This window comes from Lepus europaeus, chromosome 16 (genome assembly GCF_033115175.1).
Source record: "Lepus europaeus isolate LE1 chromosome 16, mLepTim1.pri, whole genome shotgun sequence".
Lineage (NCBI taxonomy): Eukaryota > Metazoa > Chordata > Mammalia > Lagomorpha > Leporidae > Lepus > Lepus europaeus.
In genome coordinates this window covers 87,743,950-87,760,959 of record NC_084842.1, presented here as the reverse complement: position 1 = coordinate 87,760,959, position 17,010 = coordinate 87,743,950, and the positions used below count along the sequence as shown (strand labels likewise).

The window sequence follows — 17,010 nt, the reverse complement described above, 5'->3', positions numbered from 1 at the left end:
GGGGGCCGTCAGGAGCAGGTGCACAGTGGGGTGAGGGGGCTCACAGCTGGCTGGGGGGCCGTCAGGAGCAGGTGCACAGTGGGGTGAGGGGGCTCACAGCTGGCTGGGGGGCCGTCAGGAGCAGGTGCACAGTGGGGTGAGGGGGCTCACAGCTGGCTGGGGGGCCGTCAGGAGCAGGTGCACAGTGAGGTGAGGATGCTCACTCCTGGCTGGGGGGCCGTCAGGAGCAGGTGCACAGTGGGGTGAGGGGGCTCACAGCTGGCTGGGGGGCCGTCAGGAGCAGGTGCACAGTGGGGTGAGGGGGCTCACAGCTGGCTGGGGGGCCGTCAGGAGCAGGTGCACAGTGGGGTGAGGGGGCTCACAGCTGGCTGGGGGGCCGTCAGGAGCAGGTGCACAGTGGGGTGAGGGGGCTCACAGCTGGCTGGGGAGGCCATCAGGAGCAGGTGCACAGTGGGGTGAGGGGGCTCACAGCTGGCTGGGGGGCCGTCAGGAGCAGGTGCACAGTGGGGTGAGGGGGCTCACAGCTGGCTGGGGGGCCGTCAGGAGCAGGTGCACAGTGGGGTGAGGGGGCTCACAGCTGGCTGGGGGGCCGTCAGGAGCAGGTGCACAGTGAGGTGAGGATGCTCACTCCTGGCTGGGGGGGACATCAGGAGCAGGTGCACAGTGGGGTGAGGGGCTCACAGCTAGCTGGAGGGCCGTCAGGTGTGGGTACCTCGTGTGATGTTGGGCACCTGCACACATTTAGTACGTGTTTCTTTCATCGTAAAACCAACAAGGTTGCCCATGTAGTGTGACGGGAAGAGTGGGGTTCATGTGTGACTCTGTTTATTCAATGTTCACCCCGACATTCAGAGAAACAGCCCTGGTGTGGAGCACTGAGCCTGGCCCCACAGGACGTGGAGGTGCGGAGTGGCCAGGGTTCCAGCCCCAGCATCAGGCAGGCCACTCCTGGCTTGGCTTTCGGCCCCACCCCTCGCTAACTGCAGGGGATCAGTGAGTTGGTCCCCAAGTCTGCGGGAGCCACATCGCAGAGAGCCTGGTGCCTGGACCTGCTCACGGCCTGCTTAGATGGAGCAAGATGGCTACCTGGTGCGGTCAGGCTCCTGGGGCCGCTGGAGCACTGTTTGTGGAGCAGGCAGAGTGTCTGTGACCCCACCCCTAGAATTCCCTGGGGGCCAGGGCCATGGCTGGCAGCAGGTTCAGGGCCTCGCAGGGGCAGCCCCTGCACGCTGCTGGGGTCTCCGCGCTAAGCCCTTCTCCACAGGCTCCCCCTGCCCACAAAGAGCAGGTGTCCCAGGCCCTGCCCCCCAGCTCTCTCCTCTCCTGCTCTCAGCAGCTCCCTGTGTGGCTGAGGAAATGGGCGGTCAGATCTATCTGGAGTGAAGCCCCCACTTGCTTTTGACCCTTGCCACCCCCACTTCCTGCCGGCGGGCCCCTCCTCCCTTCTCCCACCTCCTGGTGGCTGCTGCCCACCAGAACCTCCACAGGTGGCACCAGAGAGGAGTGCTGGCTGCCCAGGGGCGGGGCCTGGGGCTGAGTGCAGTGCAGGTGCGCGGCTCCCCCATTCGGGACAGTCCTTAGGGACTGGCTTGGGTTCCCTGCCCTCTGCCGGGACTTGAGGTCTGGCCAGCTGGGGAGTCACTGTGGATGTTGCAGCTGCTTGGGCGGGGGGAGTGTTGGTGCTGGGAGTGCCTCAGAAAGAGGGGGCTGCTGGGCTCGGGGGGCAGAGCTGGGGGTCCAAGAATTCTGGCGGGACAGCTGGGGGACCAGCGGTCACTCTGCCGGGCCTGAGGGAGCTCCTGGGATGTGGTGCAGGGGCCCCAGCACTGGGGCCGTGTTCCGCTGCTTTCCCAGATGTATCAGCACGGGGAGACGCCGGGTGGCCAGCTGCCCCGTGGAGCCCTGGGAGCGAGGGTGTGGAGAGCTGGTGTCTGGGCTGTGACTGGCCCAGAGGCCCCTGCCCGGCAGCTGCCACTCAGAGAGGGCACTCAGCGTCCCCTCCCCCATCCCAGGACCGCTCCCTCCTAGGCGGGGAGCAGAACCGAGAGCATCGGGTTTCTCCTGGGAGGGCGTGGGCTCGAGTGCCTGCTGGACTCTGCGGGTGGACGCGGGACCTGGCTCTGGCACGCAGACCGCGCGCGCTCGGCCCTCGCGTCCCTCTCCCGGCTGCTGGGGAGGACTCGGCTTTCCCTCGGCATGTGTGGCACGCACACCTCCCTGCCTCCACGGCCAAAGCTTTCGGCTCTCCTGATTGGCGAAGTTCCCTCCACTTGAATCGTGGTCACTGTGCGGACCGCATCAGGATCTTCAACATGGAAAGCGCTTACCCTCCCATCAGAGAGAAGCGGGCTTAGCTGCTCCGAGCCGCACGCCCTCTCTTGGCTACGCGGAAGGAGGTGCCGCTGGTACCTGCAGCTGCTGGCTCGGGGGCCTCCCTGGGGCGAGCCTGAGGGGCCACAGATGGCTCAGGGGCCGCCCTGGGGCGAGCCTGAGGGGCCACAGCTGGCTCAGGGGCCGCTCTGGGGCGAGCCTGGGGGGCCACAGCTGGCTCAGGGGCCGCTCTGGGGCGAGCCTGGGGGGCCACAGCTCTACCAGTTCTTGTTCTCTCCAGAGAGCTCCCCACACCCATGCCACACACCAATGCTCTCATACCCCCTTCATGCCACAGATGTGTGCCAGGCCTTGTGCTGGGCTAGAGGCGGCAGGTACACGGGGGTGGGGTGGTGGTGGGGATCAGGGTGAGAGAGTAGGGAAGGGAGGGACCTCCCTGGGAGACAGAACAAGAGGGACAGATCAGCAGAGGCCAGGAGCTGGGAGGATGGGGTCAGAGCCCAGAGCCAGGCTGTGGGGCCGTCAGCAGAGGCCAGGAGCTGGGGGGATGGGGTCAGAGCCCAGAGCCAGGCTGTGGGGCCGTCAGCAGAGGCCAGGAGCTGGGGGGATGGGGTCGGAGCCCAGGGCCAGGCTGTGGGGCCGTCAGCAGGGGCCAGTAGCTGGGGGGATGGGGTCAGAGCCCAGGGCCAGGCTGTGGGGCTGTCAGCGGGGGCCAGGAGCTGGGGGGATGGGGTCAGAGCCCAGGGCCAGGCTGTGGGGCCGTCAGCAGAGGCCAGGAGCTGGGGGGATGGGGTCAGAGCCCAGGGCCAGGCTGTGGGGCTGTCAGCGGGGGCCAGGAGCTGGGGGGATGGGTGGTCGGAGTCCAGGGCCAGGCTGTGGGGCTGTCAGCAGAGGCCAGGAGCTGGGAGGATGGGGTCGGAGCCCAGGGCCAGGCTGTGGGGCTGTCAGCAGGGGCCAGGAGCTGGGGGGATGGGGTCAGAGCCCAGGGCCAGGCTGTGGGGCCGTCAGCAGAGGCCAGGAGCTGGGGGGATGGGGTCAGAGCCCAGGGCCAGGCTGTGGGGCCGTCAGCAGGGGCCAGTAGCTGGGGGATGGGGTCGGAGCCCAGGGCCAGGCTGTGGGGCTGTCAGCAGAGGCCAGGAGCTGGGGGGATGGGGTTGGAGCCCAGGGCCAGGCTGTGGGGCCGTCAGCGGGGGCCAGTAGCTGGGGGGATGGGGTCGGAGCCCAGGGCCAGGCTGTGGGGCCGTCAGCGGGGGCCAGGAGCTGGGGGGATGGGGTCGGAGCCCAGGGCCAGGCTGTGCTGCTTTACGTTAGGAGGTGGGGGCAGCCCCTCTTTTGTGCCATCACCACACTGCCCCACCGGGGGCCCCTCCCGCAGCCAGGGTCTGAGACATCGATCTCCTCCCCAGTCTGTCAGAAGTGCTGCTCATAGAGACAGCCCATCCCTGTACTGGCCTCAGCACCTGCCCCAGAAGGAGGCGACCACTCCCGGTCCTCACCTGCCAGCCAGGTGTACAGCCCCCACCATGTGCCTGAGCCTCACCTGCCAGCCAGGTGTACAGCCCCCACCATGTTCCTGAGCCTCACCCACCCCAGAAGGAAGCCTCACCCACCCCTAGCCCTCACCTGCCAGCCAGGTGCACAGCCCCCACCTGAGTCTCACCTGCACAGCCCCGCCCCTTGCGTGCTGCACCCTCTGGCCTCTCATTGGCCTGCACACCGTGCTCACCTGGGCCACTCACACACTGGTGCCGGCTGGGTGCAGGTGGCGCCTGTGCAGTCCCACAGGCTGGGTTTCCCGCCCACGTGACCTTGGGCAGGGAACTCGGCTCAGCCTCCGTGTGCTTACCTGCGGCCTGCGCCATGGGGGGGTCAGAGAAGGAGCCGTGGGTGACACCTTCAACACCAGGAGGTCCCTGGTGCTGTCAGCTCCTAACACACACACTCACAGCCTCCCACGCTCCCAGGCCACGTGTGTGTGTGCCCTGGGCACACAGGCCTGACCCGCACACACACAACCACAGCCACCTGCGTGTGTCTGTCCGTGACTCCATCCATCGCTGAGCCAGCGCCTGCCGTGGACGAAGCTGTGACGTGTGCTCGGCTGTGAAGTCCCGGTGCCCCTCGGGGACCGCCGCTCACTCTGCCCTGGCCCCCTGTTTTCTAGTGGCTGAAGCAAATCGAGGGAACTGAGGCGGCCCTGACCCAGAAGATGCTGGACCTGGAGAAGGAAAAGGTAACAGGTGCAGCCTCCTGGGGGGCGGGGCGGGAAGAGCTGGGCGAGGCTCTCAGGGAAGGCTTGCCTTTTCCTGCCGGTTTGTTTGCGTTAATTCTCTGTGTTTGTCTCCATTCACATGTTCCTTCACTCATTCACTATTCACGTGACACGATCCGCTGGGTCCCAGGCTCACAGCGCACGCCAGTGCAGGCCGAGGAGGTCTGGACAGCCGGCCGCAGGGCAGCCTGGTCACAGGGCACGGGGCCCAGTGGCTAAGGAGGCAGCAGGCAGGGCTGGATTCTGCAGGCCCAGGAACCTGGTTTTGTCCTCAGTGACCTGGGCCTGGTTGGGCTGCAGGGAGAGGTGCCAGGTCCGTGGCCACGGTCTCCCTAACCAGCAACAGAGCGGTGGCCAGGAGGAAGGGCCGGGAGCGCATCGCCGCAGGCAGGAAGCCGTGGGCCAATCTAAGCAGGTGGAGGCAGGAAGAAGTGTTTCAAGGTGGGGGAGGAGGATGCTCGCTGATCGATTTGGAAGTAGTGGTTCTGGGCTGCGGGGGGTGATGACAAGGGTGGCGCCAGCCCTGGCTCGAGCAGGCGGCTGCCGGGCAGGCGTCCTGGCTGCACCTGTGTGTGACGCTGCGGTGGCCTCTGAGGGCGGCTCTCGCTGTTGGGCGCACCTACCTGAGATCCCTCCCACATAACATCCCCACTTTATCCGTCTGGTTTTTGGTTGAGACTTCAAAAAGCGACTCCACGTTGATGCCAGCCACTTCCACCCCAGTTTCTCCCAGGCTTGGCACCTCGGGTGCCTGGTGGTGGTTATTCACCAGGGGGATCAGGGCATGGAGGGTTTTTGTGGGACCTGGCAGGAGCAGGGTGAGGCGGCTCGGCAGGAGGAAGAACACACTGGCAGCCACTGAGACAGCGTCAGGGCCACCAGCGGGGCCTTGGCAACCTGGGAAGACCCCTGAAGTTTAGGCTTAAGACCCAGGTCTTGTTTTGGCGTGGTCGGGCACCCCACAGCTCCAGAGAGCCTTGACCAAGGTGCCCGAGGACAGCCAGGTGTGGGGCACGCTGGGAGGACCATGGCCCCTCGCCCGCGAACATCTCTGATTCTGCGAGAGGGATGAGTGGGGGCTTCTCCACCTGACCCCGCCCTGGTCCTGCTCCGCCTGTCTTTCAGGACCTGTTCAGCAGGCAGAAGGGCTACCTGGAGGAGGAACTCGACTACAGGAAGCAAGCCCTTGACCAGGCTTACCTGGTAGGACCAGAAGTGGGTTTGATTGACACTTTGGCTCTTTAGGGTTTACATTAGCAACTGGTTTTCCCATGGGGGCTGGGACCACGTGTCGAGGGCCCGTCTACTGGCCTGGGAGCAGCCCACCGGCGTGCATGACCCTGTTGCCATACGTGTGGCCACTTGGTCCACGTTAAGCATGGTTTTCCAAATTGGTCAGAGCCACCGTGATGGCCTCTTTGAACTTGTTCATTAAATCAGCTGTCACTGGGGGTGAACAAGCATCTTACACGTCTCCGGATGTGGATTTATTGGTCTGTTAAAACCCTAAGGTGGGATTTCCTCCATAGGACAAAGAGCTGACACAAGCAAAGGGAAGGTTGGAGTCGCCAGCTGGGCTCTGGGCTTCCTGGTGGGGCCAAATGGGACGACGTGCAGGGCCAACGTCCCTCGCACTCAATGCCCAGTGCTCCAGGCACCCGGGTCGGGGGCGGAGTTGGGTGGAGAGGATTGAGTGCCGCACCACTCCCTGGAGGCAGAGCTGGTGCAGCATGCCTGGCCTTGGGCAGGCCTCTGCCCTGGGCACCGGGAGTTAAAAACCATTGCCCGAGAGCGGGTGCTTGGGGCTGTGGTTCGGTTGCCCACTGGGACGCCAGCGCCTCGTCTCGGAGTTGCCCAGTTTGCATTCCAGCTTCCTGCTGGGGTGCACCCTGGAACGCAGCAGTGATGGCTCCAGTACCTGGGCCCCTGCCACCTCCCCTGAGAGAGCTGGATTGAGTTCCGGGCTCGTGGCTTCAGCCTGGCCCAGCCCCCAGGTGTTGTGAGCATCTGGGGAGTGAACCGGCAGATGGAAGACCTCTGTCTCTCTGCCTTTCAGATGAGATGTGGATAAATCTAAAAAAAAGGAAGAAAGAAAGAAAACACATTGGGTTTGCGCCTAAAAAGAGGCTCTTGGGCGCATTGTCTCTCTTAGCCTGGGTTACAGCTGCAGTCAGAAACAACACGTTGGAGAATGACCTGGAAGGCAAAGGTCAAACAAGCTGCTCACCTCTGACCTCTCTGAGCCGCTTTTTTTTTTTTTTTTTTTTTTTTTTTGGACAGGCAGAGTGGACAGTGATAAAGAGAGACAGAGAGAAAGGTCTTCCTTTGCGTTGGTTCACCCTCCAATGGTCGCCGCGGCTGGGGCGCTGCGGCTGGCGCACCGCGCTGATCCAAAGCCAGGAGCCAGGTGCTTCTCCTGGTCTCCCATGCAGGTGCAGGGCCCAAGCACTTGGGCCATCCTGCACTGCCTTCCCAGGCCACAGCAGAGAGCTAGACTGGAAGAGGAGCAACTGGGACAGAATCCGGTGCCCCAACCGGGACTAGAACCTGGTGTGCCGGCGCCGCAAGGCGGAGGATTAGCCTGTTAAGCCACGGCGCCAGCCTCTGAGCCACTCTTGCAGGGAAGGTGATGCCTCCTTGCCTGTGTGGTTGAAGGAAGCAAGGCAGGTTCTCAGCGGTGCCTGCTGGTCCGCCGCCCACTTCCTGTGGTGCTGGGCGCCCTGCCTGGCCCCTGCACATCCCACATCGCCTCCTGACGATCCCGGGCCCCCGGGGTGACCTCAGCTGTCTGTGTCATTTGGGCCGCGCAGAAAATCCAGGACCTGGAGGCCACACTGTACACGGCGCTGCAGCAGGAGCCGGCGCGCAGGGCCAGCGAAGCGCTGAGCCCGGGCCAGCGGGAGGACCTGCAGGCGGCCGTGGAGAAGGTGCGCCGGCAGATCCTGCGGCAGAGCCGCGAGTTCGACAGCCAGATCCTGCGGGAGCGCATGGAGCTGCTGCAGCAGGCCCAGCAGGTGAGGCGGGCGCGCTCACGGTGCCCCCTCGGAGCATTGTCTCGGCGTACTGGGCGTGCACGGGACAGCTGGCCAGCCTGGCGGGGATGTCATCGCAACCCAGCAGGGGCGATGGGCGTGGTGCACGGCCGGCCTGGCTCTGCACTGCACTCCCTGGCCCGCTCTCCAGCGCCCCCTCCTGTTGCATGGTCAGGAGGCGCTGGGGGAGCCCTTGATCTGCGGATGGGACCTGGACGCTGGGCCGGGTGTGCCTCGGAAAGCCCCGGTGTACTCCACGATCCGGGGTCTCCTGTGGGTTTCATGTGCCACCGGGCACAGAGGGAGCCGGATCCAAGGCTCCGGACCACAGGGCAGGAGAGGTGGGCAGTGGCTGCTTCATCTCGTGCGGCCCGTGTGGCTGGGCAATAGGGTGCCCGTTTTCTGGACGAGAATACTGAGGCTCGGAGCGTTAACTCAACATCGTAGGGCAGGGGTGGGGATGTGGGGCCTGCAGGGCACACAAGGCCCACAGGCTCTTGTCTTCGGCCCTGCAGGCGGGACTCACAAGTCTTCAGTCTGTAGCAGGCCAATGTTTAACTTCTGATTAGTGATGTCTCCCGGCATGATGAGTTACAGCTCATGGGTGATGTTAGAAACACCCAAGTGGGCTTCGTGGCCCCTGCACACCCCGTTCCCTCTGCCTGGAACTCCCTTCCCATCCTGTGCATCTGGCAAACTACACCGGGCCCCGGCAGGGGTCGGTGCCTCCCCGGGGGAGGAGTGGCCGCTGAGCCCGCAGAGCAGGGCCGACATGCCAAGAGCAGTGACCAGCCATCCCCAGCAGGCGGGGTGGAGGCCATCCTGGTGCCTGGTGCTAAGTGGGACTGTGGCACAGGGCTGGGGGTGGCGTGGGTGCTGGAGGCATGGCTGTCACCCGCCCTCCCCTCCCACCTGCAGCGCTCAGGCTCCAGGTAGTTAACAGGGGATAAAGCACGTGACTGACTCACGTGGCACCGGGGTCTTTCACCAGCCTGCGCGGCGCGCCTGGTGTTCCGTCCAGGCTGCACAATAGCGTGTCCGAAGGTTTCCTCTTCAGAGTGAGCACTTCGTGATTCTAGCTCCAAGAACGTCAGGAACAGGCAAGGCCCACCTTGGTGAGGGAAGCAGAACAGGGAGCCTCTCGGGGAGCGGTGACCTGGGGGCGGGGCCTCAACGGGCCGCGCCCTCGGGATGGGCTCCTGGCTGCGTCCCGGCCGAGGGCATCAGCTGCCTTGGCTGACGTGCGACTCGCTGTGTTTCAGAGAATCCGAGAGCTGGAGGACAAACTCGAGCTGCAGAAGCGGCACCTGAAGGAACTGGAGGAAAAGGTAGCTGGGTGCTGGGTGCTGGTGCTAGTGCTGGTGCTGGGTGCTGGCTGCTGAGTACTGGGTGCTGGTGCTGGGTGCTGAGTACTGGTGCTGGGCTCCAGGTGCCAGGTGCTGGGTGCTGGTGCCAAGTGCTGGGTGTTGGGTACTGGGTGCCAGGTGCTGGTGCCAAGTGCTAGGTGCTGGGTACTGGGTGCTGGATGCTGAGTACCAGGTGCCGGGTACTGGGTGCTGGGTACCGGGTGCTGGGTGCCGGTTAAAGCTGGGGCTGTCTGGGTTCTGCCCATGAGACGTTAGTGTGGGTCTCTCCCTGCTGGTTCCATGATGTCCAGAAGAGACCCCGTCTCCAGCCCTCCCTCCTCTCCCCCTCCCCAGACACAACACCTCCCTCAATACCTCTGATACCGATGCTGCTTCTCCATGGCTCTGCAGTGTAGGCATGAGCGTGTGCGTGTGTGAGACGGCACCTGACAGCATGTGTGACATGTGTGTGAAATGTGTGTGCATGTGAGCCTTGTGGGAGACATGTGTTCATGTGTGTGTGACGTGTATGTGCAAGCATGCGTGTGAGCATGTGGGTGCACGTGAGATGCATGTGCACACGTGAGCATGTGTGGTCGTGGGAGAGCACGTGTGAGACGTGTGTGGACATGTGTGATGCGTGTGCACACGTGTGTGTATGAGACGTGCCCCTATGAGCATCTGTGCATATGTGTGCTGAGAGACTGCACATGGGAGTGCGTGAGACGTGCGCACATGTGTTCATGTGAGATGTGTGTATGAGGTGTGTGTGTATGTGTGTGCGCCTGTGCGTGTGTCTTCTTCCACAAAAGCTCCCCTGATCCCTGCACTTCACTAGAAAGCACAAGGCGCCCTTTTCGGAAGACAAAGGAGGTAAAGGAGGCCGGCCGCCCCCATGCACGGGCACCCCGGCCCCGCACTTGGGGTTCCTCCCGGGCCGCCCGCGCGCTCGTACGTGCTCTTTCCCAGCCCACGGAGCCCTCAGCCGTCAGGGCCACGGGAGGTGAGGAAGCCCCGGCTGAGGCGGGGTAGGACATGTGTCCCTGTCCCACAGCTGGGAGGGGACAGCCGGGGACTCCATGGGTGTGCTCAGGGCCTGCCACGCAGAGCGCTTTGCCGTGGTGCTGGTGCTTCCTGTCCCATGGCTGACCGTGCACAGCTGACCGTGAGTCCCCGAGCACGGGACCGAGTTTTCTTCCTGTCTTCATCCAAGATGGAGCAGGGCTGCGTGGGCCGTCTGCACAGGACACGATCGGAGAGAGGGCAGGGCAGCACCCCAATGGTGTGTCCCTGGGCAGCGGGAGGCGGTGATGGCGTGTCCACGGGGCAGAGGGAGGCCATGACGACATGTCCACGGGGCAGAGGGAGGCCATGACAACGTGTCCACGGGGCAGAGGAAGGCTGCGATGGCGTGTCCCTGGGCAGAGGGAGGCCATGACGACATGTCCACGGGGCAGAGGGAGGCCATGACGACGTGTCCACGGGGCAGAGGGAGGCCATGACGACGTGTCCACGGGGCAGAGGAAGGCTGCGATGGCATGTCCCTGGGCAGAGGGAGGCCATGATGACATGTCCACGGGGCAGAGGGAGGCCATGACGACGTGTCCACGGGGCAGAGGGAGGCCATGACGACGTGTCCACGGGGCAGAGGAAGGCTGCGATGGCATGTCCCTGGGCAGAGGGAGGCCATGACGACATGTCCACGGGGCAGAGGGAGGCCGTGACGACGTGTCCACGGGGCAGAGGGAGGCTGCGATGGCGTGTCCACGGGGCAGAGGGAGGCCATGACGACGTGTCCACGGGGCAGAGGGAGGCTGTGATGACATGTCCACGGGGCAGAGGGAGGCGGTGATGGCGTGTCCCTGGGCAGAGGGAGGCCATGACGACATGTCCACGGGGCAGAGGGAGGCTGTGATGACATGTCCACGGGGCAGAGGGAGGCCATGACGACGTGTCCACGGGGCAGAGGGAGGCTGTGATGACATGTCCACGGGGCAGAGGGAGGCGGTGATGGCGTGTCCCTGGGCAGAGGGAGGCCATGACGACATGTCCACGGGGCAGAGGGAGGCTGTGATGACATGTCCACGGGGCAGAGGGAGGCTGTGATGACATGTCCACGGGGCAGAGGGAGGCCATGATGACGTGTCCACGGGGCAGAGGGAGGCCATGATGACATGTCCACGGGGCAGAGGAAGGCCATGACGACATGTCCACGGGGCAGAGGGAGGCCGTGACGACGTGTCCACGGGGCAGAGGGAGGCTGCGATGGCGTGTCCACGGGGCAGAGGGAGGCCATGACGACGTGTCCACGGGGCAGAGGGAGGCTGTGATGACATGTCCACGGGGCAGAGGGAGGCGGTGATGGCGTGTCCCTGGGCAGAGGGAGGCCATGACGACATGTCCACGGGGCAGAGGGAGGCTGTGATGACATGTCCACGGGGCAGAGGGAGGCTGTGATGACATGTCCACGGGGCAGAGGGAGGCCATGATGACGTGTCCACGGGGCAGAGGGAGGCCATGATGACATGTCCACGGGGCAGAGGGAGGCGGTGATGGCGTGTCCCTGGGCAGAGGGAGGCCATGACGACATGTCCACAGGGCAGAGGGAGGCGGTGATGGCGTGTCCACGGGGCAGAGGGAGGCGGTGACGACATGTCCACAGGGCAGAGGGAGGCCATGACGACATGTCCACGGGGCAGAGGGAGGCCATGACGACGTGTCCACGGGGCAGAGGGAGGCCATGACGACGTGTCCACGGGGCAGAGGGAGGCCATGACGACATGTCCATGGGGCAGAGGGAGGCCATGATGACATGTCCACGGGGCAGAGGGAGGCCGTGATGACATGTCCACGGGGCAGAGGGAGGCCATGACGATGTGTCCACGGGGCAGAGGGAGGCCATGATGACATGTCCACGGGGCAGAGGGAGGCTGTGATGGCGTGTCCCTGGGCAGAGGGAGGCCATGACGACATGTCCACGGGGCAGAGGGAGGCGGTGATGGCGTGTCCCTGGGCAGAGGGAGGCCATGACGACATGTCCACGGGGCAGAGGGAGGCCATGATGACATGTCCACGGGGCAGAGGGAGGCGGTAATGGCGTGTCCCTGGGCAGAGGGAGGCCATGACGACATGTCCACGGGGCAGAGGGAGGCGGTGATGGCGTGTCCCTGGGCAGAGGAAGGCTGCGATGGCGTGTTCCTGGGGCAGAGGGAGGCCCATGTGGGCTCAGGGGTGGCCTCTCTGCCCCGTCTGGGGTGTGACCAGCACAGCAAGGAGTCGGCCCCACTGAGATCTCAGGGAGCGATGTGGAGTCAGCCCCTGGGGAGTCCGGACACTGCTGGGTTCTGAGCCCGGGCTGCTCTTGGGGGAGAGGAGGCTGCCTGGGGCTGAGCCACTAGAAGTCACACCCCAGGGCTGTCCAGAAATGGGTGACGGCCCTCACTGTCCTGGAGGGGCTCAACACGGGAGAGAGAGACAGAGAGAGAGAGAGAGAGAGAGACAGAGGGAACAGACAGGGAGAGGATGGAGGGCAGAGCCACAGGCGGCCCCCAGGGCTGCACCTGGGCTGGTGGCGGGTCCTCTCCTCCGTGCCGGCCACACCCTCCACTCACTGCTGCCTGCAGCTTCAGGGCCTCCCTGTCCCAGACAACATGGGTGCCCTCGGGGGCAGCAGGGGGCACGGCTGAGGGACAGGGGTCAGGGCTGGGTCCTCCCACCCGTCCCTGGGTGCACCTGTAGAGTCTCCTTCTGCCAGAGGCCCCTCCCCACAGCCTCCCAGGGCTGCTGGGGACCACAAGGCTGATTGGCTTTGCAAACTGCTCTGCAGGCCGACCCACTGTGGCCTGGCCACGGGGTTGGGGTGAGCCCTGGGGTCCAGGTCTTGGCTTCCCACCGGGTTCTGGGCTGCGACCGCCTTCCTCCTGGGGTGGTCGTAAGGATGGCGTTAGGTGGAGGTTGCCTTGGGAGTTCTCGGCCCAGGCACAGAGAGGGTGTGTGGCCCTGGGGTTCTGGCCAGGATGTCTCCCAAGATAGTCTTGTGAGCAGACATGAGACGGGCTCACCCACGGCCACCACTGTTCTTGTGGACCGAAAGGTTAAATATCAGTGGGGTAGGCGCACACAGAAGCCAACACGGGCTGCGTCCTGGTGGGGTGTGGACCCCTGCTGACCTCTGGTGCCTCTCCTGGCTCCCTGAACTCTTCCCACAACAAGTGTCTGTCTCTTCCCGCTGTCCTCGAAGGGGGCTCCGGAGGCATTGACCAGGGCGTAGGACCGGGAGCCTCCCACGACACTGCCTGTCACCTGCACGGCCCTGTGGGTGCCGTGGGCCTGCGACAGAGGGGCGGGGTTGCAGCCGCCATGGTCAGTGGCCTGCTGGTCTCTTGCTCGGTGACCAGACACTCTGCCCTGCCACAGCCCCCTGGGTGGTCCTGGCGAGTCCTCCCCGCTCCACAGGCCTCAGTTTCCCCCTGTGGGCCCCTTTGGCCGTCACTCCCAGTGCACCTGCAGCTGTGGTTTGCTGGTCAGTGACACAGGGAGCTGTTGCCCTGTCTGGGTGAGCATCGTCCCCAAAGCCCAGGCCGTGTTCAGACATCTGTCAGCGAACATCGCACGTGCCGGCGTGAGCAGGGCCGATCGTGGTCAAGCCCCCTGTCTGTGTGACCTGTACGATTTGTCCCTTCCTTACGGTCCTGCTTTCTTTCATTTTAAGTAGACGAATTAAGTGGTGCAGGAGATTTTAAAGATTTAGTTTTTTTCGTCTTATCTGAAAGGAAGAGTTAGAGAGAGAGAGAGAGAGAGAGAGAGAGAGAGATTGATCTTCCATCTGCTGGTTCACTCTCCAAATGGCCACAACAGCCAGGGCAGGGCTGGGCCGAAGCCAGGAGCCTGGAACTCCCTCTGGGTCTCCCACGCGAGTGCAGGGGCCCAAGCACTTGGGCCACCTTCTGCTGCTTTCCCAGGTGCATTAGCAGGGAGCTGGGTCAGAAATAGCGCAGCCAGGACTTGAACCGGTGCCCATATGGGATGCTGGCTCTGCAGGTGATGGCTTTACCTGTGCCACAGTGGTGGCCCCAGCACAGCAGGTTTTCAGCACGTGCGGCCCCTGTCCCTGCAGGGGTTCCGCCAAGTGCAGGTGGAGCATCCTCGGGAGACGCCCGGGTCTGAAGGCGTCCAGCCTCGCTCTTTTCTGTCCTGTGCTCTGAACCCCTGTGCACGTAGCAGGCCTGGCCTGGGTTGGGTGCGGACACTGTGCCATCTGATAGAAGGGACTTGGCTGTCTGGATTTTGGTGTCCGAGGGGCTCCTAGGGGCACCAGTTCCCCGTGGGCACCAAGGAAGGAAAGCCCTGCAGGGGGGGAGGAGGGAAGGGGCTCCTTGAGTGGCGGCTGCCCCAGTCCTTGCTGGTGGGAGCCGCCGGCCGTCCTCCTGCTGTGTCTGCATCTCACCTGGAGAGTCCTGGCTCAGGATGTCCATCTCGCAGTGGGCCTGGCGTGGGCCTCCTGGGGGAACCTGCGCCTGAAGCCCTGCCCCCGCCCCCGCCCGGCCCCGCAGTCAGTCGCGTAGCTCTTGTACGATGCCGGCGCTGAGTTCCATGCTCCACACCTCACACGTGTCTTCTTTTTTCTCTTTCTTCTCCTCGTTTTTTTTTGGTCTTATTTTATAGTTTCTGTTCCTGTTTCTGTTTTTCTCGCTAGCATTCATTCTGTGGCCTTGACGACGCCAGCGAGATGGGGATGCAGGTTGGTATCCGCTCCTTGTCGGGGAGAGAGACGGAGGGTCTGCCAGAGAGGGGAGCGTTCCCGCCCGCTCCGGCCCCGGCCACTCCCTGAGGGTTGTGAGGCTCCTGGGGTCGGCAGCTTCTGCCCGGGGTTCCTGGCGAACATCAGACCAGGGACCTGGCTGCCCACCCGCTTCCCCCACCACGCGGCTTCTGGGGTGCCCCACAGGTTCCTTCCAGGTTGGCCTCAGCTGCTGGTGCCCTCTGTGGCCCAGGGCGCTCTTTGTAGGATCCTGAGCAGCGGGCTCCCCGGGAGCCAGGGATCTGCAGAGGCTGGAGGGGGCTGGGTGAGGGCCTCAGGAGGCAGACTGTGACCTGGGTGCAGAACGCACAGGGAGCCCGTGTGAAAAGCCGCCCGGCCCTGGCCCCTGTCCTTGGCCCCCAGGCCTGGTTTCAATGACCATGCTCAGAAGCTTCCAGAATGAAGGCATCCAGAGAGCTGATCGCGCCGTGACTGTGGGGCCCTTGTGTCCCTGGCACCCACTGTCGCCTGAGTCCCTGCTCGGAGCCCCAGGCTCGAGGCTTCCGCCCCCTGAATCCAGCCAGCAGCCTGGACACCCAGGGCTGAGTGCTGAGGCCGGGCCCCTGCCCGATGTCCTCCTGGGCATCCCTGAGGCTGGTGCCGTGAGAGCTTTGTTCTAGAACCTTCTGTACTGCAGTGTTGGGATGGGGGTGTTTGTGGAATGGGTTCTGGGATGGCCTCGGGTCTCAGAGCACAAGCTACACCAGGTCCCCTGTGCTCAGAGGTGGGGGCACCTGGGGCCTGGGCGACAGGTGACAGGATCGCCTGGGAGGGTCCCTCAGGAGGTCAGCTGTGGGATCAGGACAGTCCCCGGCGTGGGCGGGGACAGGTGAGCCAGGGGCTCCCCCAGCCACTGGAACCCTTGTTTTGTGTAGCATCTCAAGTTAGCTTTTTCATCTTACAGGACAGAAAAAGAATTTATGGAATGCACTGAACCCTTTCGGCGACCCCAACCCCCCGAAACCAAAATCCAACAGCAACTCGAGCTCCTCAATCGATGTCCAGAAACTGCAAAGAGAACTCATGCATATTTGACGACAGCCTTAGGGGGAAGCCTGCCGGGTGCCCGCTGGGTTCAGCCGGCCCAAGCCGTGAGCGTGTGGCAGGGACCCGCGGGGGGATCGTGACCCAGCAGTGGTCCCTTCCGGAGCCTGAGCAGGGCCAGAGAACCGAGCGCCAGGAAACTTAAGTGCAATTACCAGAAACCAAGGATCACAGAGCCGCCCTGACCGGGGCTGGGCCCGCGTCCCTGTCCCTGTCCCCCGCACTGCGTGCCTCGCCGGCCGCGGTGCGTGTCCCGCTGAGCACAGACACACTCTCTGCCCTGTGTACATAAATCCCCACGAGCCGTGCCCTGTCCACCCAGGAACGGCTGCCAGGGCGACTCGCACGTGTCCCTGTGATCTGAACCCCATCAGCCCGGCCAGGGAGCCCATGTGCAGCCGGGCTCGGCAGCAGCTGGTGGCCAGAGCGAGAGCTGGAGCCCTGCCCACCCCAGGGACTCGGGAGATGCGAGGGCTCCATCACTCTTGTGGTGTGACCCAGCGAGAGGCCCAGAGCATGGCTGTCCTTGGGGCCAGGTGGACCGAGGATTGAGATGGCAATGTGGCCACTGCCTAGGCCCCGCCTGCATCTTGGTTGTCACCTCCAAGAGACGCTGGAGGTGACATGGGCCCGGGGCCAGGTGCGCTCATGCTGCCCCGGGAGCCGGCCCTGAGTGCGTCGGGAGCCGTGTTGGGCACCGGGGGCAGCATGGAGGGCCGGACTCAGCTGGCCGAATTCTAGTCCAGGAGGAGACCCGGAGGAGACGAGCTGCCGTGGGTGGAAGGTTGTCGCTGCAGCAGGCGGCTCCTGCTGTCACCGTGACAGTCCAGGATCTGAGCAGACAGAGAAGCAGAGACTGACCCCGAGCAGGAGGGGGACAGCGGTGTCCACGCGGCAGGGCCGCCGCGGGCAGTGGGCAGCGCCTTGCTCTGTGTTTCCTGCGTGGAAGGAGCAATCCTGCGCTTTCCGATGAGTGGAACCTTCGGAGATGACAGAAATCCAAGCCGTCGAGGGAAGCCGTGGGGCAGGCAGGGGCCCCACAGGAGACCAGATCCCAGCAGGAGAAGGGACCCCCGCCAGGTGGGAGGCCCGGAGGCCAGCGCACAGCAGAGCCACTGAGAGGAAGTTCCCGTTCTTGTTGGAATCCAAGCCCCACGCCCCGCCACCCTGGCCCCTGGGACCTGC

The 17,010-nt window shown here is 64.4% G+C and overlaps 1 protein-coding gene across 1 annotated transcript in view; it reads left to right on the top strand.

The window, feature by feature from the left end:
* JAKMIP1 (janus kinase and microtubule interacting protein 1) overlaps positions 1–15,923 on the top strand; it is a 68,508-nt gene extending 52,585 nt beyond the window's left edge. The window contains exons 16-21 of the mRNA XM_062212670.1: positions 4,496–4,564; positions 5,729–5,806; positions 7,414–7,617; positions 8,898–8,963; positions 14,646–14,721; positions 15,686–15,923. Coding sequence (XP_062068654.1) covers positions 4,496–4,564; positions 5,729–5,806; positions 7,414–7,617; positions 8,898–8,963; positions 14,646–14,696 — 468 coding nt within the window. The 3' untranslated portion in view covers positions 14,697–14,721; positions 15,686–15,923. The remainder of the gene's footprint in view (positions 1–4,495; positions 4,565–5,728; positions 5,807–7,413; positions 7,618–8,897; positions 8,964–14,645; positions 14,722–15,685) is intronic.
* The last annotated feature ends 1,087 nt before the right edge of the window (positions 15,924–17,010 follow it).